The 21,016-nt window shown below is 41.2% G+C and overlaps 1 protein-coding gene across 1 annotated transcript; it reads left to right on the forward strand.

Moving 5' to 3' along the window:
• The first annotated feature begins 1,152 nt into the window (after positions 1–1,152).
• On the forward strand, positions 1,153–19,042 carry TRIM6 (tripartite motif containing 6). The gene is made up of 9 exons (XM_037146300.2): positions 1,153–1,199; positions 1,573–1,715; positions 11,637–12,119; positions 12,614–12,709; positions 13,391–13,621; positions 16,115–16,137; positions 17,488–17,588; positions 17,872–17,898; positions 18,094–19,042. Exons 3-9 carry the CDS (start codon positions 11,688–11,690, stop codon positions 18,654–18,656), a joined length of 1,473 nt encoding a protein of 490 aa, XP_037002195.2. The 5' UTR covers positions 1,153–1,199; positions 1,573–1,715; positions 11,637–11,687; the 3' UTR covers positions 18,657–19,042.
• Positions 19,043–21,016: the final 1,974 nt, after the last annotated feature.

Here is a 21,016-nt window from a genome sequence, read left to right on the forward strand (position 1 = left end):
ACTCACATCTATTAAGATGACGACAATAGAAAAGACATTCATTAATAAATATTGGCACGGTTGTGGAGAAAATTAAGAACCCTCTAACTTTGCTGGTACGAACATAAAATGGTGCAGTCGCTTTGGAAAAGTCTGGAAGATCTTCAAAGCGGTAAAGACAGCAATTTTATTCTTAGGTATATACCCAAAAGAAATAAGACACCTATGTTTACCCCCCAAAAAAACCACAACTTGTGCAAGAAAATCCATAGCCACATTATTTATAATAATCCCAAAAGTAGAAAAAAATCAAATATCTAAAAATTAATGAATAATAGATATGCAAATGTGGGAAATACATACACTGTAATATTATTCAGCCATCAAAAGAATAAAGCACTCATACATGATACAAAATGAATGAACCTTGAAAATGTCATGCTAACAGAAAGAAATCAACTAGCCTGACCTTCTGGTTTGACTTGTCTGGATGCCCTCCTCTTGCTCCGTTCCCCTCCCCCAACCCACTTCTCCGACCAGGTTGGGGTTCTTATCTCAGTGTCCCTGCGGCGGGAAGTTTGGCCTACCTTTCTTTTCAGAGCCACTGTACCTTTGAAACCCTGTAGTCACAGTCCCTAGGCTTTATAAGCTTTGCCTGTGTTCATCATGATCTAAAACCAAACATTTAGTCTCTCAGTTATAGAGGTTGAATTAAATATTGAAATATAACTTTAAAATATGTCATTTTTAATTGATAATTTTCTTTCATTTTGCAAAACATGACATCACAAAGCCATCATTTTGCAAAACACGCCATCGTAATGCCTGATTCCCTCCTATAACTTTAGATATTCTTACTCACTTAGATATTTTAATTAATATATTCATATGGAGTATAGGTGTATTACCCATGTTATTGAACACTGACATGATGTCGGAAAGCCAAAGTAAAGTGAAGACATTTGAGAAATGTCACTTCTGACCTTCAGGCATTCTCCAAGGCCTCAGAATTTGCAGTCCAGTAGGAGAACACCTTCGGGCCTGTCGGGACCCTGACGACCACACCCCTGAGTTCAGGACCCAAGGCAACACTGGGCAAATCCACCCTATCAGCGACATCTCCTCCTCCCCTTTGAGGCCCCGCCTCTTTGAGTCTTTCGCTGTGGTCGGGGTGGTAGTAGCTGCAAATCTTCTGGTCTCATCCAGGCTGGAGTCTCCAGGTCAGTAATGAAGTCCATTTTCAGGCCAACACCAGTATCCCCACTAGTCCTGAGTGCTTGACCTGCCTTCCAGGTTTAGTTGAGGGGGGTCAAGGGTGGAGGAAGAATGAAGGAGACCACTGCAGGTTTGAGTTGACTCTAACTTGGGAAGGGAGCCCAGATAAGGTGCCTTTGGAGCTAGGAGTAGACTGTAAAGAGTAATGATAGTTAAACCCTGATTCTGGAAGCTAAAGAATGTGGGCAGGCAGCTCTTGGAAGGTCTAGTGGGGAATGAGAGCAAACGGGGCTTAGCGTGGATTCAGAGGTCAGCAGCCCCTCCCCCACCTCCCGCCGTTCTGCTCCAGGAAGTGAGCACCGTTTATCCTCCACCCAGGCAGCCCGGACCTCCCCTCGGAGGATTTGGGAGCTGAGCCACCAGCTCCAGCCAGATCTGCCGGCCGGAGGCGGAGCAGACCTGCTTCTCTCCGACGGGGGCGGGGCCACGCGTTGCGTGTGCTCCAGAAAAACACCGCAAAAGTGAGTGCCTTCTGTTTCTTGCAGAATGTATTTAAAACTCCTTGGCTTGCCCTGTAGTGCCTGATCACCTGGTGCTGCTCGCATCTGGAGCTCCCTGGTTTTTCATTCTCTCCATGTGCTCTTCACAGGGAGATGTCTGCCAGTCCCTGTGACTGGGCTGCTTAATGTGACTTGTGGCACAGGAGACAGCTGTGAAAGAAGTGAGGTCCCTTCCCCCAGGGAGCTCATGGTAGAGATAACTTTATCTCTTTTTTATACATACGGCAGATGAGCTTAGGGACATTTAACCAGTCATTCAATCAAGGCAGAAATGTGTGGGTTCAGACCGTGAGTGATGGGTGCTGGCTGCCGTCTGTGTTTCATTTCTAGCTCAGTTACTCAGACGCGGCTGTGTGACCCCCACGTGTTCTTGAGCTTCATTTTTTTCCAGTCTATAAGGTGGACAGTTATACTTCTATCCTAGAGTGTTGGTAAGGAGTGAGGCAAAGACTTAAATGCGTAGGAGACCGCCTGCCAAATAGATAATGCTATTGCTGTTACTCAAATTATTAAGTTGTTAGGGACAAACTCAATGCCTTCCTTTTAAAAATGCACACGTTTTGAAATAGCACAGAGAATAAAATAGGGTAAAATGCACGATGATCAAGGAAAATATGACTACTGACATCTAAACAGGTTAAAATACAGCATTACAAGTGGAATTTCACAGATGCAGGGGAAAAGTCATATATTATAATTTATCCTTAAAAAAATCTCAGGTAATGGATTATCTAATAGTCAGGGAGAAGAAACCTGTTTAGGACAATATTGTAAGAATTTGCAGAGTTAATAAAAATGTTTTTGAAATGAATGGGGTAGTGATTTCTTTTGAGGTGAGTTTAAAATATTTGGAGCTGATTATGTGCCCATTCAAATACTTGTGGAGCGCCACTTGTTAGATAATCTAACCCTACATGGAGATGAAATTATTGTTATCCTGTAAACACAAGAAACCCAATTTATTTTATAAGTGCAGTTGCCACCTGTTTGGATGTTTACTTCACTTTCACTAGAGCTCCTAGGTGAGGGGCAGCTCTGTCCTTGTTATTCCCAATTTATATTCTGAGCCCCAGTCCCTGCTTCCATCCTGGTCCAACCTTTAATAGCTCCTGCCCAGTCACTGACTTTATTATGAAAGCCATTTTGATACTGAATTTTAATCTGTTCTAATAGATCTCAATATCAGTCCATTCTCTGCCCTGCCCCAGCCCCACCCTTTTCTGGCTATTTTGCACCCTAAATCCCATCTACTGGGGAAGGAGGCTGCCTTACCTGAGGCACTGCTTCTGAAGCTTTAAAGTGCATGTGAATCACTGAAGATGTTCAAGTGCAGAGACTGAACTGGTTCTGGTAAATGCCTAGAGATCCTGTACAGATAGCTCTACTAGATGCCAGTGCTTCTGGTTAGCAGACCACTTGACTTTAATTCAGGCTTTTCTGATTTAACTGTTCCCACTTGGTCAGGAATTGGCCTCTTTCATTTGCTAATTTGACCATTAGCAAAAGGATCTCAGGCTGTGGGTTCTGCGCTCCTCACTGAGCCAGACGCATCTGTCCATTCACGCTGCTTTTGGGACCTGACCTCAGTCCAAGACTCGGCCTTCCATGTCTCCAGTGGGCTGCACTCATCCACAGCTGGTGGTCAAGGGCCTGGTATGAGGAACAGGGTTACTCAAACGGTGTTAACTGCATTCGCTAACTGTCGCCCACCTCCACCATTTCTTTTCTCCACCCTCAATTTTATTATACCCTTTGACAAGAGACCACAGCTCTTACATCATCTTTTTTCTTCAAGAATCCTGTCTTGACTATCCAAAGTGGTGCATTAGCTAGTAAAGAAATAAAGAAATATAATAGGGCCACATATATAATTTTAAACTTTCTAGGGGCCTCATTAAATAGTAAGAGGAAATAGGTAAAATTGATTTTATTATATTTAACTGAATGTACCAGAATATTATTAGGACTGTATCAGTATAAAACCCTTAATGAGGTATTTTAGATTATTTTCTCTTACTAAACCTTTGAATCCAGTGCCTATTCTATATTTGTATCTCATTTCCAGCTAGCCACATTTCAAATGCTCCATAGCCACATGTAACTACCATCATGTTGGACAACACAGTTCTAATTGTTGTTTAGAAGCTCAGGAAGCCAAGCTTTCAATTTTTCTCATTGCATTTCTTCTTTTATTTTTGTCAGCTCTAATGAGTTATGATTTACATCTACTAAGTTATCAGCTTTAAGTTTTGAGTTCCAGGAGTTTTGACATATATATAGTTGTGTGACCACCAACATTATGATGCATAAAGGGCATTTCCATCATCCCCCATGTTTCCTTGTGTCTCTGCACAGTTAGTTCATCCCCTTCTCATATACCTGGGCCCTGGAATCCACTAATCTACTTTCAAATGGTATAGTTTTGTCTTAACTACAATTTTTGTAAATGGAATTATACAGTAACTTTGCTGTCTAGTTTCTTTCACTTTGGATGATGCTTTTGAGATGTATCAGTAGTTCCATATTATTGTTTTGTAATATGCCATTGTTTGGATATACCACAATTTGTTTATTTACCAGTTAACAGTTTTATGGATTATTTCAAGTTTTTGGTGATTCCTGCATTGTATTTATGAAACAAACTCACCCCTAAAAGATTCGTGTATACCAGGTACACTTTTGCTTGAAATAAATGTATGTGTATATATTTTTGTCGGGGACTTGTAGTGGACCTTCACTTAAAATAGTATGGTATCACCAAAAATTTCTTAAGAGTGGTTTTATATTCCCAGCAAAATTGAGGGGACAAGTAAAGAGATATTCCATATACCCTCTGCCCTCACACATGCATGTTACCATCCCCCACCAGAGTACTACATTTGTTACAATTAATGCCCCTGCACTGATCCAGCATAATCATCCATAGTCTGGTTTACATGTTCTGTACCTTCTGTGGGTTTGGACAAGTGCATAATGACATTTATCTGTCATCGTAGTCTCAAACAGAGTAGTTTCGGTGCCCGACAAATCCTTGGTGCTCTACCTGTTCATGTCCTCACCCCAACCCCTGGCAACCACTGATCATTTCCTTGTCTCCATCATTTTGCCTTTTCCAGAATATCATATAGTTGGAACTTTGCAGTATGTAGTATTTTTAGATTGATTTTTTTTCACGTAGTAATATGAATTTAAGTTTACTCCATGCTTCTTCATGGTTTCATGGCTTATTTATTTTTAGAGCTGAATAATATTGTGTCTGGATATACCACAGTGTACTTATCTATTCATCTATGAGGGGCATCACGGTTGCTTCCAAGTTTTGACAGTTATGAGTAAAGCTGCTATATACATCTGTGTTCAGGTTTTTGTGTAGCCATAAGTTTCATCTCCTTCAGGGATGAATACCGAGGAGCGTGGTGACTGGATCACATGGTAAGAAGTTTTACAAGAAACTACAAAGCTCTCTTTCAAAGTGGCTGCATGATTTTGCAGTTGCACCAGCAGTGAATGAGCCCCCCCCCCCCCATGGCTCCACGTGCTCGCCAGCATTTGGAGCTGTGTGCATTCCTGGGTTTGGTCATTCCAGCAGGTGTGTAATGTCTCTCGTTGCTGTTTTAATGTGCATTTCCCTGATGACATGATGACATGTGAGGTGGAACATCTTTTCATGTGCTTATTTGTCATCTGTATATCTTTTGTGAGGTGCCCTTTAAGGTCTTTGGCTCATTTTTTAATTTAGTTTGTTTTCTTATTGTCAGGTTTAAATAGTTCCATGTATATTAGGATGACAGTCCTTCATCCGATGCACCTTTTGCAAATATATTCTCTTGGTCTGTAGCATATCTTCTTATTCTTTTGACATTATCTTTTGCAGAGTGGAAGTCTTTAATTTTAGTGAAGTCCAAATTCTTGTTATTTATTTCATGGATTGTGTCTTTGGTGTTATTATTTTATATCTAAGAAGGTATCACCATACCAAAGGTCATCTAGACTTTTTTCTGTGCTAACTTCCAGGAGTTTTAGTTTTGTTTTATACATTTAGGTCAATGATCTATCCATTTTGAGTTAATTTTGGTAAAGAGAATAAGGGTATATTTAAATGAATTTTTTTTCATATGGATGTCCAGTTGTTCCAGCCCTATTTGTTTAAGAAACTATCCTTGGTCTCATGTATCACCTTTGATCCTTTGCCAAGACTAGTGGACTGTATGGGGATATATTTCTGAACTTGTTTTATTTCATTTATCTATTTGTCTGTTCTTCTGCCAGTGCCACATTGCCTTAACTACTGTATCTTTACAGAAAGTCTTGACTTTGGATAGCATCAGTCCTCCAATTTTTTTCTTTTTTAAAAAATATATGTTGACTATTTTGGGTCTTTAGCCTAATCATATAAACTTTAGAATCAGTTTACTGATATCTGTTAAATACCTTGTGGGATTTTCAGTGGGATTGCATTAAACCTGTAGACCAAGTTGTAGTTGCTATATTGACATACATATGAAATAGCTCTCCACTTATGTAGTTCTTTGAGTTTGTTCATCAGAGTTTTGTCCTTTCTTTATATAGAGCCTATACATGTTTTGTAGATTTATACCCAAGTATTTCCTCTTGGGGGTACTAATGTAATGTGTTACATTTTTCATTTTAAATTGCACTGTTCATTGCTGGTATAGAGGAAAGCGATTGACTGCGATCTTACTGAAATCACTTATTGGTTCGAGGAGGGGTTTTTTTGTTGTTAATTGTTTCAGATGATTATGTCATTTGTGAACAAAAAGGTTTTTTTTCTTCCCAGTTTATATACCTTTATTTCTCTTTCGTATCCCACCCCATTAGCTAGCACATTTAGTATGATGTTGAAAAGGAGGGTGAGAGGTGGCATACTTGCTTTATACTCTATCTTAGTGGGAAAGCTTCATGTTCTCATCATTAAACACAGTGCTAGTTGTATGGTTTTTGTAGATGATATGCTTTATCAAGTTGAAAAAATTCCTTTTTAACTGAGATTTTATTATAAATGGGCATTGGAATTGTCAAATACTTTTTCTGCATCAACTGATATGATTATGTGATTTTTCTTTTTTAACATTAATTTATTTTTAAAATTTGAATCAGCCTTGCATGCCTGGGATAGATCCCTCTTGGTCATTGTGTATAATTCTTTTTATACATTGTTGGATTTGATTGGCACATATTTTGTTGAGGAATTTTGCATCTATGTTAATGAGAGATGCTGGTCTGTAGCCTTCTCGCAAATGTGCTTATTTCCATTTGCATTTCTCTGATAACATAAGATGCAGAGAATCTTTCCTGCTTATTTCCCATCTGTATACCTTCTTTGTTGGTGTCTGTTAAGGTCTGTGGCTCATTCTGTAACTAGAACTTTTTATTCTCTTATTGTTGAGTCTAATTTATATTCAAGATACTGGTATTAGGACTGCGCTGGCCTCAGAATATATAAGTTAAGCACTTCTACTTACCTTCCAAAAGAGATTGTAGAAAATTGGTGTTAATGTTAAATCTTTTCATAAAATTCACAGGTTAACCCATCTGGAACTGTTACTTTGTATATTGGAAGGTTAGTAATTATTGATTCAATTTCTTTAATAGAAATAGGCTTATAAAATTGTCTATTCTTTTTTTTAAAGATTTTATTTATTTGCCCTGGCTGGTGTAGCTCAGTGGATTGAGTGTGGGCTGTGAACCAAAGGGATACAGTTCAATTCCCAGTCAGGGCATATGCCTGGGTTGTGGGCCAGGTCCCCACTGTGAGCCATGTGAGAGGCAACCACACATTGATGTTTCTCTCCCTCTCTTTCTGCTTCCCTTCCACTCTCTCAAAAAAAAAAAAAAAAGAAGAAGAAGAAGAAGAAAAATATTTTTAAAAATTTTATTTTTTTCTCTTTTAAAAGAGAGAGGGAAAGGGAAGTGAAGGAGAAAGAGAGGGAGAGAAATATCAATGTGTGGTTGCCTCTTGCATGCCCCCTACTGGAGACCTGTCCCACAATCCAGGCATGTGTCCTGACTAGGAATAGAAAACCTGAAACCCTTTGGTTCACAGGCCAGTGCTCAGTCCACTGAGCCACACCAGCCAGGGTACAGCATTGTCTATTCTTACATGAGTTTTGGAAAATTATGTCTTTCAGGGAACTAGTCCTTTTTATTTAGGCTATCAAATTTGTGGACATAGAATTTTTTATATTAGTCCTTTATTATGCTTTTAGTGTCCATAGAATTTGTAGTGGTAAGTGATGTCTCTCCTTTCATTTCTATTATTAGCAATTTGTGTCCTCTCTTTTTTCTTATTTAGCCTGGCTGAAGATTTGTGTATTTTATTGACCTTTTCAAACAGTTATTTTTAACATTAAAATTTTATAAAATAGCAGTTTTGTTTCTTTTGTAACGCCCCAGTGCCAACATCAAGTTTATCTATGAACTCAGCAGGAAGTTATGATTTTAATCCCATTATAAAGTTAATTGTTCATCTGTTGGATTCATCTGCTAAGCTCTGGGAGATGCCCCCATAATCCCAATTCTGTAAAGGTGAAAAACCCTCATATTATGGTGTTCTAAGCGAGGCTATGTAGGTACGTAAGGAAATATTAAATCAACTAAGTGTCCATTGTCCATACATGTGACTAATTTGGTTAAACATTAGTATCTTAGATGATAGATAAATGCTGTGTGATACCAGTTAGTTGCTTGGTTTCCTTAATTTGTTAACAGTTTTATTCTGGAACCTTTATAGAAAAGAGGAATAGGGAGGAAAAGTAAGAACAATGGCTCTGTAGCCTGAGCACCTGCATTCAAATCCTGGATCTACCACTTGGACTAGCTTCCTAGCCTCTCTGTGCCTTAGTTTATGCAACTGTGAAATGGGATTAAAGGGAAACTTGGTGTTATAAGGAATTCTTGAGTTCTATTATGTATAATAATTAGATTATTGCCTGACACATAACAGACTTTTAATACTAACTCTTGGCATTGCTGTTAGTAAACTGGACAAAGCTAGTGAACAGGTCCAGGACCTGCAAGAGCACCAGCAGACACTAGGTGGAAGCACGAGGTTTTTGTTTTCAACTTGGCCTCCAGGCAGTGCCCTGTACTCACCCTGCACACCTGTGCATGCTGTGTTTCACAGAATGTTTTTCTTATTCTTGGACAGTTTCTTCAGCCCTTCCTTTTGTAACGGTGTGTTATTCTTGCAGGTAGTTTGAGGATGTTTATCCCCCATTTGGTACAAATGACAGGACCTTGTTATCTCAAATTATACCCACACGTACCATATTGTATATAAATGTATATCTGCATTTGTGAGGGGGCTAGACCAAGAAAAATTATGAAATTACACTTGCTCTCAGCCCTCCTGTGTCCTCTCCTGCACACGAGGGTCACAGTTGGGACCAGGGCACTAACAGTGTGCCTTCAACTATGTGGTGTGTTTGTGAGCGGGCTCTTCTTAAACAGCCCAAACAAGGCTTCAGTTAGGCAAGCAGAACAAATGGCTTCCAATGAAAGTGATTCATTGCCGGAATGGTAAAAAGAAAGAGAGAACTAAAAAAATTCTCAATGTCTTGCAAGGCAACAGTAATATAATGTAACTATTGAAAACTTCCAAGAATGAGACTAAAGATGCTTTTTAATAAGGACATTTATCTTAACGTCCTCAATACAGACAAAAAATAAAGTTAGAATAAACTCTAGCACCTTGAGTTGTCTACTTAGGCAAGCTTCTAGATTTCTTGTTCCAAAGCTAGACACTGTTATATTCAGGATTCGGACCTGAAAGAATTATTGTGGGGTTATAGTATATAATGCCTATAAAGAATTCAGCCATTGCCTAGCACATAAAAAGTAATCAGAAAATGGCATCTATGATTATTTTCTGCCTTTCTTCCACTCTTCCTTAACACAAACATTTTCATGCATACATACTTGTCTGAATTAATCATGATTGTTTTTGTCTAATGTCTTCGAAAGCAGATCTGCCCCCTGTGGAAGTCTAAATGGTATACCTCCTTGTAGAGTGCTCTGTATTTCATTCATTGTTATTTTCCCAGGCCAGCTGTAGTACCAGGCTCGACTCTTAGGTTTTCTCCCTTGGCATGCCTGTGTAAACGCTGTGATTGGGGAGAATTCTGAACCAGAAGACACAAGCTAGCCTACCCCTCATTTTTTCTTTCCTCATTCATTTTTTGTTAATATATTATTCAAAAACCATAAAATTCACCCTTAAAAGATGTGCAAGCAATTTGATTTGGGGGGGTATAATCACCAAGCTGTTCAACCAGCACCACTATGTAATTCCAGAATATTTCATCACCCCTAGAAGAAATCCCAAACCCATTAACAGTCTCTTCCCATTTAATATAAATGAAGTAATATAATATGTGGCGTTTGTGTTTGGCTTCGTTCATTTAGCATGTTATCAAGGTCCATTGATGTTGTGGCATGGATCAGTGCTTTATTCCTCCCTTCCCTCCATGTTTACACTTTTCTCCTGCTTTTCCAAAATGCTGTAAGACCTTTGTTCCAGCCACTCCACCTGTATGTATACCTTCTCCTCAAGTCTTTTTTCTGTGGACTGTTCTATCACTGGCATGTGTGTTCCTTCACCTTTCTACCTGTCCCCTCTTCCCCCCACATGTGGCCCCCTAGTGGTCCTATCAAAGTTTATGACAGGCCCTGGTGAAATTTCCTTCTCCAAATGAGAACTTTCCTATTTTCACACTCCTAAAACACCAGGTCTGTGCCTGTCTTATACCACCTTTACCATTTAACTTTCTGCTTAAAATTAGGAGGTTGAGGACAGAGCTTTGAACTAGGAATATGGATGTGTTAAGCTATGCCAACTCTACAACTTACAAGATGTGTGATTTTTATAACATCATTTAATTTCTCTATTTCATTATCAAAGGGCCAAACATATTCTTACTTATTCCAAGTTTTCCCATGAGGGATAAAGAAAGCAGGGGAATGTGATTTCTAAATCGCAACTGGTTATGAAAGTGTTAGTTGTAAAAATACTACCTCATGTTATTATGGTCATTGTTTCTTTGGGGTCCTAGGATAGGGATGAGAGGGCTCTGTGTAGAACACAGGCCTCACAGTAAATGATACCCTTTGGTCTTGGAGATTAGATACTGAGAGCCATGCCCCAGCGATGGCAAAGAGAAGTATAAAGGCTCATGAGAAAGGCCTAATCTGTGGAGGAATGAAGAAGTTGCATTCTTCAACTTCTTATTCCTTAAAAGATGAGGACTTGTAGGGCAGACAGTGTGGTAGGTGGGAGGATACAGTAGCAAACAAAAACGAGGTCTCTGATCCCATGGAGTCTGTATTCTGGTGAGAGTTCACACTATTAAAGTTATATATTAGGTGGTAATAAGAAAAATCCAGCAGGTAAGTGTATTGAGAGTGATTGTGTGGGCAGCTGAGCCTTAGCTAGGCTCAACAGAGCAGGCCCCTGGGACAAGGGAGCATGTAAGGAGAGAGCTGACTGAAGCCAGGTATCTAGGGGAAGCAGGAACAGCAAGTGCAAAAGTCCTGAGACAGCAGCGTGTTTTGGTGCTTTAACATTGAAGGGGTGTTTGGTGGACTGAGAAGAGGTTAGGCAGGTGGTGTCTCACCCAAGGCCACTCCTTTCCAGGTCTTCCATTTGTCCATCCAGTAGGAGCAAAAGGAAATTACAATCTTTGCTCTGGTGAGGTTGCACATTCATGTCCAATATGAGCTGCGGTAAAGAATGTATTTGAAGTGGAATGAGAAGCCCTTGTTACCCCAAGTGTCTGACCTCTTACTCCAGGATAGTCAGCATCCCCCTTTTTTCTCTCTCTCATTTTCTTACTCTGATCCTATTCTGTTTGCATATCTACCCAGGATTCTGTAAGTACCGTTGAAGCCAGGCCTGGGCGGGTAGGAGCCAGAAGAATGGCTGCACTGACTTCAACAGTACTGGTGGACATACGAGATGAGGTGACCTGCCCCATCTGCCTGGAGCTCCTGACGGAACCCTTGAGCATAGACTGTGGCCACAGCTTCTGTCAAGCCTGCATCACAGAGAATAGCAAAGAATCGCTGATTGGCCAAGAAGGAGAAAGCATCTGTCCTATGTGTCAGGCCAGCTACCAACTCAGGAACCTGCGGCCTAATCGGCACCTGGCCAACATAGCAGAGAGGCTCAGAGAGGCGGCACTGGGTGCAGGGAGGCAGCTGAAGGTGATTCTTTGTGCACATCATGGCGAGAAACTCCAGCTCTTCTGTAAGGAGGATGGGAAGCTAATTTGCTGGCTTTGTGAGCGGTCTCAGGAGCATCGAGGTCACCACACGTTCCTCATGGAGGAGGTTGCCCAGGAGTACCAGGTGGGAGCCCACATGGAAGGAAAGTAGGGAGGAACAGAGTTCTGGGCAGGAAACTTAATTCATGCTCTGGTTTAATTTCTTTGTAGTCCTCCCATTTAGCTAGAGCAGTAAATCTAGAGAACTCCCTCTGGCCAAGAGGAGAGACTTTCCATCTCCCTTGCTGTGCAGGATCAGCTCTGCATGGCCTTTTAACTAAAGGATGCTGCTGGGGGCAAAGAAGAGGCTTGTGGATTAACTAAGGGGAGGATGTTATGTCAGCAACAGAATAAAAGACTGAAGTGGTCAGGTTCTTGCCCTGGGAGGAAAAAGAATCATCCTATTTCCACTGGTATCTGTTCCTGTATATAAAAGATAGTTTGACTTTCTTTGTTTTTTTTATTCTAGAGCAAGACAGGCTTCTTAGGAGATTAGCATACTCTATCCCATTCATTCCTTGTCTAGTCACTGAGACAATTTGACACTGAACCTTGCTTGACTGGGTGTGTCTGTTCCAGGAGAAGTTCCAGGAGTCTCTGAAGAGGCTGAGGCAAGAGCAGCAGGAAGCTGAGAAACTAAAAGCTGTTATCATAGCAAGGAGGACATCCTGGAAAGTAAGAGAGACTGTTCCTGAAGGTGTCTTGGGAAGCAGGGCAGGGAATGGGAGCCAAGGGCAAAGAAACCTGGTCCTGTCTGTTCCCAGCTTGGCTAGAAGAGCTGCCCTTTGCCTATTCCTTCACTGCAACCTTTCCAAAGAAGGTTGTTGTTCTCGGTGCCAGGCAGGGGAGAGAAAAGGGATATTGAGAAAATAAACATATCAAAAGGGAATTTAGCATTTTTTGTTTGGTTGGTTGTTTTTTGTTTGTTTGTTTTTTAATGACAATCATATAGGAAAGGAAACATGGACATTAGCATACAGTTTCAAGCTCTGAAACTTGGAAAGGCAGGTTAGACTCAGGCCAGTCATCACTACCGTCACACTCAGAATTGGACAGGGAGGCTGCTTTAGAGGCATGGGGGGCCCCAGAGGATGCCGGAAATCGAAACCTCAACCAGGAATCACAGTGTGTATCCAGGAAGCCTCAGTAAGGCTGCCCAAGGCTAATGTTCTGGGAAGAGTGGAGGGTGGGATTGAAGAACCAGGTTTTGCAGGACTTTCTTCCCCTTAATGCCTCCTCCACCAGTGAGACCCAGCCAGGAAAACAGTGCTGAGCCTGACTCCACACGGCTTAGAGGGGAGACCCTCAACTCCACAGACTAGCAGCCTGTTTTTTTTCTCTTCCATGAACTTGAAGAACCAGCTGGAACCTGAAAGACACCGGATCCAGACAGAGTTTAATCAGTTGAGAAGCATCCTGGACAAAGAGGAGCAGCGGCAACTGAAAAAGCTGGAAGAGGAAGAGAGGAAGGGGCTCAGTATTATAGAAGAGGCTGAGGATGAGCTAGTTCACCAGAGCCAGGCACTGAAGGAGCTCATCTCAGACCTGGAACGTCGGTGTCAGGGGTCCACAATGGAGCTGCTGCAGGTAAGACTCACTAAGAAGCCCCCAACCCAAGAGTCAGGGCACAGAGAAACTAACTTTCCTGCCCTCGTGACATGGGACTCACATCCTCATGGGGGCATGGAGAAAATTCCTTCCACCCTGGAGTGCCTTATTCAGCTGTCCAGAGGTTATGAATAAAGCATAGGTAATTAGAAGTACAACTGCTAAAAGAGTGTCTCGCTTTTATTTATTATGTATAAAAGGTGGTCCAAACGTCATTTAATATTGCAGAGAAAATGTGTGTCCAGTGATATTCTATGGCAGCATTAATTAGTCTTGGAATTACTGATATTTTGGGCCAGAAAAGTTGCTGTGAGAGGCTGTCCCATACGTTGTAGGATGTAGCAGCGTCCCTGGCCTCTCCGTACTAGACACCAGTAGCACCCACCCGCAGCTGTGACAACAAACCCTCCAGACATTGCCAAATGTCTCCTGGGGGAACATCTTCCACCTCCTCCCTGTTAAGAATCACTGGCCATTGGGTACCTGTTGTCTCTGAAACTCTTTTGTGATTTGTCATATATTTTCACCCAGCTTAGTTACCGGTGAACACATAGCAAACTCAAGTTTACTCAGAGATTCTTGTCTAATCACCAGCCCTTCTTTTCTTTCACTCTCTTCTCTAGGGCAGAATCATTTAACACGTCATAATCAGAGTTTGAACTGGTCTTTTAGGATACAAAGAAGACTGGGCACTGGTGTGTGTGTATGTAGGTCAGCACAGAGAAAGATGTCAACTCTAGAGAGATTGGATGGTTGCAGTTGAACTTAGGTTAAAATCTGAAGAGCTGGTTTTTATATAGAGTGAATAGTGTGACTAAAGTTGAGGTAGGAAGCACCTTGTGACATTCTGGAACCTTCAGGCTCTTCCTTATTTTCTGTTTGTCATTTAATTTCCTCTTTCTCTCCTTTTGCTGGTATAATAATCATCTCTATACTTACTCTTGGGCCCTAATATTAGAGTCAGTGGGTAGTTACTTTCTACCTATTGGCGCTTTTCTTCATTATTTGCTTGTGTTTTCACATCTTTATTTCATTCTTTTTGCCCTTTTATTTCCATCTTTGATGTTGGATTACCCTAAAGTTTTCCCCCTTCCCACCCAGTTCTAGCCCCCTTCCCAGACTCCTCAAGCTATAAACATTGCTCCATAAGTTCAGAGGGATCATCAATTTATGTTGCTAGTCCAGGCATCTGTGTAGACACTCACACCCATTAATATGACTGCCCAGAGGACATTTTAATTTGAGTGTTATGTCATAGTCAGTTTTTCTAGAGCTTGCCCATCATAGACACATTCTTCCTTCTCTTTTCCATGGCTGTGCGATACTGTTGCTCATTAAGATTTGGTAGCCAGATATAAGCCTGCAGCTTTCAAGTTTCAAAATGTAAACCATCAGAAATAACCCATAGAAGAAATAGCCATGCAGTGGCCCTTGATTGGATCATTTGAGTTCCTCCATATAACTAAGCCTTAAAATCCTAGATATTTTGTGTAAGTTGACATATTTACCGCCTCTACTCTATCACTTTCCATATTTGGGGCAACTTGAATAGTGTTTCTGTTAAATGCAATCAAAAGTAGTTTCAATAGTTACTCCTGTGTTACACAAATCAAACCATCAGTCACTGAAGTGTACCAAGCAGCAGTTAGGGAGACCAAATAGGCTATGAGATAATTCTGTTCAAAGGAGGCAGATAGTGGCCATGATAACCTTGAAAAGCTGGTGGCTAAAACAAGTTAAGGATGAGAAATGGACTGGTTTGGCCCAAGATGGGACATCAGGGTGAATGAATATAAGGCGGTTTTTAGGGCAGTACTTACCTTTGGTGATGTGTGGATGCTGGTGTCCTTGAGGAAGGTGGGAGATAATGGAGGAGACCTCATGGTTGCAGGAAAAGTAAGTTTTCCTTCACAAATCTTGAGTTGGTGGTGCCTGTGGATATGAGAAGTAGAGTTTGGAATCAACATGTATGTGTATGTGTGTGTGTGTGTGTGTGTGTTGAAATCAAGAAAAATAGATATCAGCAAAGGGGACATAGTGGGTTACAGGAGGTGAGGTTTATGAAACAACCACATTTAAGACCCCTGTGTCATCAGCAACCAAAATGAAGTGTATGAGGACAGAAATTATGACTTAATCATGGGACCAGGCACCATGTCTGGCAAATGCAGGTGATGTACGTATATTACATTACACACAAACAGACACAGAGTTGTAAAAATAAAGGTACTAATGAGTGATTCGTACCAGTTCTCACATCCCTACATGGGATCTCAGGGACAGTGTGCTCTTGAGTTATGATCTCTACCTCGTGGCCTCCACATTGGGGCCATCAGTGTTCCCCTTGTATCATGGCGCGGTGGGCATGGGGTAAGGAACCTGGATGAGGCTTTACTAGAGGACAGGGCCTGTGACGCATTGACTTAACCCTTCATTATTTGCTTGTGTTAACCCTGTCTCTTTCTTCCCTAGGATGTGAGTGATGTCACAGAAAGGTAGGTGCAGGAGAACACAAGGTGGTTCCTTTGGGGTGACAGATTCCTGCAGCCACCCACAGAGTTTACCTTGTGGTCATTGGGAAAAGGAAAAAAAATCACAAGGCAGGGAAGATTAGGACTGTGGGTTTTAAGTTACTCATCATGAGAATTTGGGAGTATTCCAAGATAAAGGGAGTGATGACCTGGTTTCTGTGGTAGGAGAATTAGGGTAACGGGAGGTCACAAACTGTAGTGCCCATAAGAATAAAAGGTTGCAGTATCATTGATTGTCCTAGTACCCTGTGTTGGAACTTTTTTCCCCACAAACATCCGTATCTGTTTCCAGCCCTGACTCTAGTAGTTTATGGCTACCTCAAAATGCACAGGGCTTGTCATTGCCCATGTATTTTATCAGAGGGAATTTTCCTATCTGCATTGTTTCCCAGGGTCCACAATTTAGGTCTTGGGATATCAGCCTGGAATTTCCTTTTCTCTCTTGGCTTTGGAACAGTCCATGTCTTGCTACCTCATTCTCCTTACACTTCCATTTTTCTCAATTCCAATGACAACATAGACCTGAATTATTTGAGAAGAGTGGCTGTGGCCTGACATCAAAACATATTCTCTTTATCCCATACTCTAGAGTCTCATTCTTGAAGGTGACTTCAAAAGTTGTCCACATCCTAGGCAGCTTAGAGTTCCTCACAGACTGGTGAAATACGGAGTCTTGTCTCTTCTGAAGTCTGTACTCTCAGCCTGGAGATGGGGCTCTCTTCTTTCTCCAACTGGCATATTCCTAAATTTAAGTGAATCCTAAGAGACAGTGAATTCTTAAGATGCTGTTCTGAAGGCTTTTCTTTTTAAGTCCCTGGGAACATCTAAGGCTTAAAGTCAAAAAGTTTTCAGAAAGCAGCCCTTTACTTGATGCTCTCAAAGCCCCAGTAGCAGGTTTCCTGGTGTTCTGCCTGTCAAGACACATTTCTGGCCCCTTGTGATATGATAGACCCTCTCAGTAGTCACTGACAATTTAAATATTTTAGTGGGTTTTTTCTTTTCTTTTTTTTTTAAGCAAAGGATTTTGCAGCCATTATTTTATTGAATTTTATACAGCCCCTGAGATAAGCAGAAAGAGAAGGAAAAATTATTACATCTTATATAAAAACAAAGAAAAGGAGGCTTTAAGGGGCCAATTCTTATCAAAGTTTACACAGATAGTGAGCAGCTAGTTTCTTGTTCATTTCTTCTGCCTGCAGTATCAGGGCTCTTGTGGAATGATGCTCGTTAGGGGGCTGGGGGATGAAGGGCAGCAGTGCTGCAGGAACCCATACGGGTCAGCCGTGTAGGAGATTCACAGAGTCTGTTCTCTAGGAGTGAGTACTGGACTCTGAAGAAGCCAGAAGATCTCCCCACCAAGCTGAAGAGTGTGTTTCGAGCCCCAAATCTGAAAAAGATGCTACGAGTGGTCAGAGGTGAGGAAATTGAGGAGAGAGTATTTGAATGTGGGATTATTGTAGTAGTAAGAAGCAAGCAGAGGAGAGGATATAGTTGGTGTTTGGGAATAGCGGCAAAGAGGGGATCATATAGGTGAGACATAATGTGCAAAGGAGATGCAGTTCATGTTTGCTGGGAATAAAATGGCCAGCTCCCATCCTCACAGAATTCCTTGCCATACCCCTCAGTCAGGTGGGGGGAAAGAGACATCAGACCTGAGGCTGTTGGTTCTATACATGATTGACTTTTTTGTCATTACAGAGCTAACAGATGTCCAAAGCTACTGGGGTAAGTAGAACCAAGGCCTCTTTGAGCTGCCATGTCCTGGTGCTCCCCAGATATTCCCCACACACATTCTCAGGTGTAAGCTGGTGACCCTTCTGCCCATCCCCCACCCCAGAGTTCCAGTTCCTACCACCTGCTTCCATGTGATAAGACCCATGCACTCATCCTCATTGGCTGATGTTGTACCTTTTCCCACAGTGGACGTGACTCTGAATCCACACACAGCTAATTTAAATCTTGTCCTGTCTAAAAACCGGAGACAGGTGAGATTTGTGGGCGCCAAGCTGTCTGAGTCTCACGTGGAAGAGCACCATGACTGTAGTGTTTTGGGCTCTCAACTCTTCTCCTCAGGAAAACATTACTGGGAGGTAGATGTGACCAAGAAGACTGACTGGATCCTGGGGGTGTGCAGCCATTCAGCAGGACCTCCATTCTCTTTCAACCCGTTTGTGAAGAAGTGGAATGTCTACTCCGGATACCAACCTCAGAATGGATACTGGGTAATCGGGTTACATCATAAACATGAATATAGAGCCTATGAGGACTCTTCCAGTTCCCTGCTCCTCTCCATGACAGTGCCCCCTCGCCGCGTTGGCATTTTCTTAGACTATGAGGCTGGCACTGTCTCCTTTTTTAATGTAACAAACCACGGCTTTCCCATCTACACCTTCACTAAATATTACTTTCCTACCACTCTTTGTCCATATTTTAATCCTTGCAACTGTGTTGTCCCAATGACCCTGCGCCGCCCAAGCTCTTGAATGCTCTGCTGTCCCACCCACACCTGAGCAGTGCCTTTTAAGGCTCACCCACACCTCACATCTCCTTTCTGACCTTCTCTGCTCTGCATTCTTTCTGCTTTTTCTTTGAACATCAGTCAGTTCTAGAATACACCTGCTTGTGACAATGAACATCTTTCAGTAAGTAATTACAGATCTTGAGATGGGTGGGGATAACTTTCAACCTTTTACTATTAATCATGGTATGGAATTTGGATAGAGGTTTTTTTCTCCTTTTTTGGTCATGTAGGGGATCAAACTTAGGAAGTTGTCTTAATTTGCTGAAAGTTTTTATACTGAATGGAAGATTGATTTCAATAGCTATTGTCTCTTAACAGTTGAGATAATTGTGTGTTGTTTTTATTCTGTTACTGGATTACATTGACTTGTTTCAATTTTTAAATATAATACAAATTTCTGAAATAAGCCACTATAACTTTTTTTGTGCAATACTGGATTTGTTTTTGCTAATACATGATTTAGGTTTTGTTTGTATCTTTATGAAAGAAATCTGCAATTTTTATATTCTTGTAATACCACAGGTTTTATAAAATGTAATAAATGAGGTAGTGAATTGCTGTATTTTTGTGTAAGTGTATATATAAGATTGAGTGCTAAAACCTATTAGAATGTTAATTTTGGTGGCTTTAAAATAAAAATAAGAGATTCTAGCTTCAATTTTCACTACAACCTTCATGAATCTTAAAAATTTAAGGGTAGTAATTGAAAGCTTAAAATCTTCCAAATGCATGGAAGTATAGAAAGGAGGAAATGGAAAAATGACTCATCTGATACAAATTATCTTAGGAAGAGAGTGATTTCTTTCGGCATCTCCACATCCCTTTTCCTTTATGTTCAACATGAACAGCTAGTTAGTGAGCAACTATGACTTCTGTAGAAAGGTGTTGCATGCTTTTAGATCCCACTATAAAAGAAGTTCTGAGGCAAATGTAAAGGTGCAAACAAATACCAGGGAGTTGACTAGAGATAATGTTCAGTATGGTAGCCAAGGGCCACCAGCAATTCAAACATGGCTAGTCTGAATTGAGATAGGCTATAAGTATAAAGTGCAAACCGATTTTGAAGATATGATTCAAAAAGTAATATGAGATTATTAATAGTTTTTATCTTGTAGATTACAACCGTAATCTTCTGGATTTGTTGGTTTCACTAAAACATGTATTAACTTCACTCGTTACACTTTACCTGTTTGATGTAGGTACTAGAAAATTTAAAATTACATGTGTCTCACATTACTTTTCTGTTGGACAGCTTATCCTATAATGCAATTTCTCCCCCTAAGGGGGCTCTAGTATGAGGCAAATATGCTTGTCTTTACATGAACCCTCCATCTCTCTGAGGCATTTTGTAGAGGAAGGTAATGGCAGAGAGAAGAAAATCTGAACATATCTAGACATAGACAATTTAGAAAATCATAGGAAGGGATCATGGCCTGAGAACAGATTCTGCATAGTCTGGTCCCTGTCCTTAGCCCTCAGTGTGTTGGGCATTCGAGTTCCATTATGGTTTGAGGAAACACTAGTTCATCCTCAGGGCTCAGCTCTAGTGTCTGTGGTGAGGTGAAGTGCAGGTCCCAGTAAAAGCCCAGTTCATTTGCTCTAGGGTAGGGTTTCATTTGAGAGCTCAAATTTGTGGGAGGGAGACCAGAGGCCAAATGCACACTCATTCTGATTTGGACTTCAGTTGGAAGAAATAGGACAGAGCAGACAAACCAGTACCCGTGAGGCTGTTGGAGCTGGGGGATAAGAGGTGATGTAGAAAGAATCTCTGTAATTGGATCCTTCCCATTTATTTTGCCTTGTAGTAAGTTCTAGGCTAAAGGAGTTAGCCCAGCTGTCCTCTTCCTATGGAAGTTTCTAGGAAATTGACCTTAGATAATAGAGAAATCAAAAAGCCTGCCAGGATGCTGTAGGTGAGTTGTAGGGAGATCTATTAGGATATGTGGGATGAGTCTGCAGTCCTGGCTTTCCCTTGGGAGCATCTAGGCTGAGGCCCACTGGCCTTGACATTTAGCCTAACAGTAGGCTAAACTGCTATGCAAAATAAATAAAAAAATACAGTGGATCAAATACTAAAGAAGTTTATTTACTGTTCATGTTGAAAATACAATATGATTGGAACTAGTGGGTAAGTGGCACTATTCCACATGGGATTCGTGGGCCCAGCTTTCGTCTATCTGTGGTTCTGCCATCCCCTAGGACAATGTTGGGTCAGCATCAAGACAGCAGAAGGGTAAAGACAACTGGGGAGACAATGTGTTTGTGAAATCCTTAGATCACATATGGAATTCATAATTTCTGCTCACTTTCTGTTGCTGAGAA

Source organism: Artibeus jamaicensis, unplaced genomic scaffold, assembly GCF_021234435.1.
Source record: "Artibeus jamaicensis isolate MK-2021 breed Jamaican fruit bat unplaced genomic scaffold, CSHL_Jam_final contig_69, whole genome shotgun sequence".
In the NCBI taxonomy this organism is placed as follows: Eukaryota; Metazoa; Chordata; class Mammalia; order Chiroptera; family Phyllostomidae; genus Artibeus; species Artibeus jamaicensis.

Coding starts and splice junctions, on each gene's coding strand:
- TRIM6 (XM_037146300.2), top strand. CDS start 11,688: ATGGCTGCACTGACTTCAACAGTACTGGTGGACATACGAGATGAGGTG. Junction 17,589..17,871: donor GATGCTACGAGTGGTCAGAG/GTGAGGAAATTG, acceptor TTGTCATTACAG/AGCTAACAGATGTCCAAAGC. Junction 17,899..18,093: donor AGATGTCCAAAGCTACTGGG/GTAAGTAGAACC, acceptor CTTTTCCCACAG/TGGACGTGACTCTGAATCCA.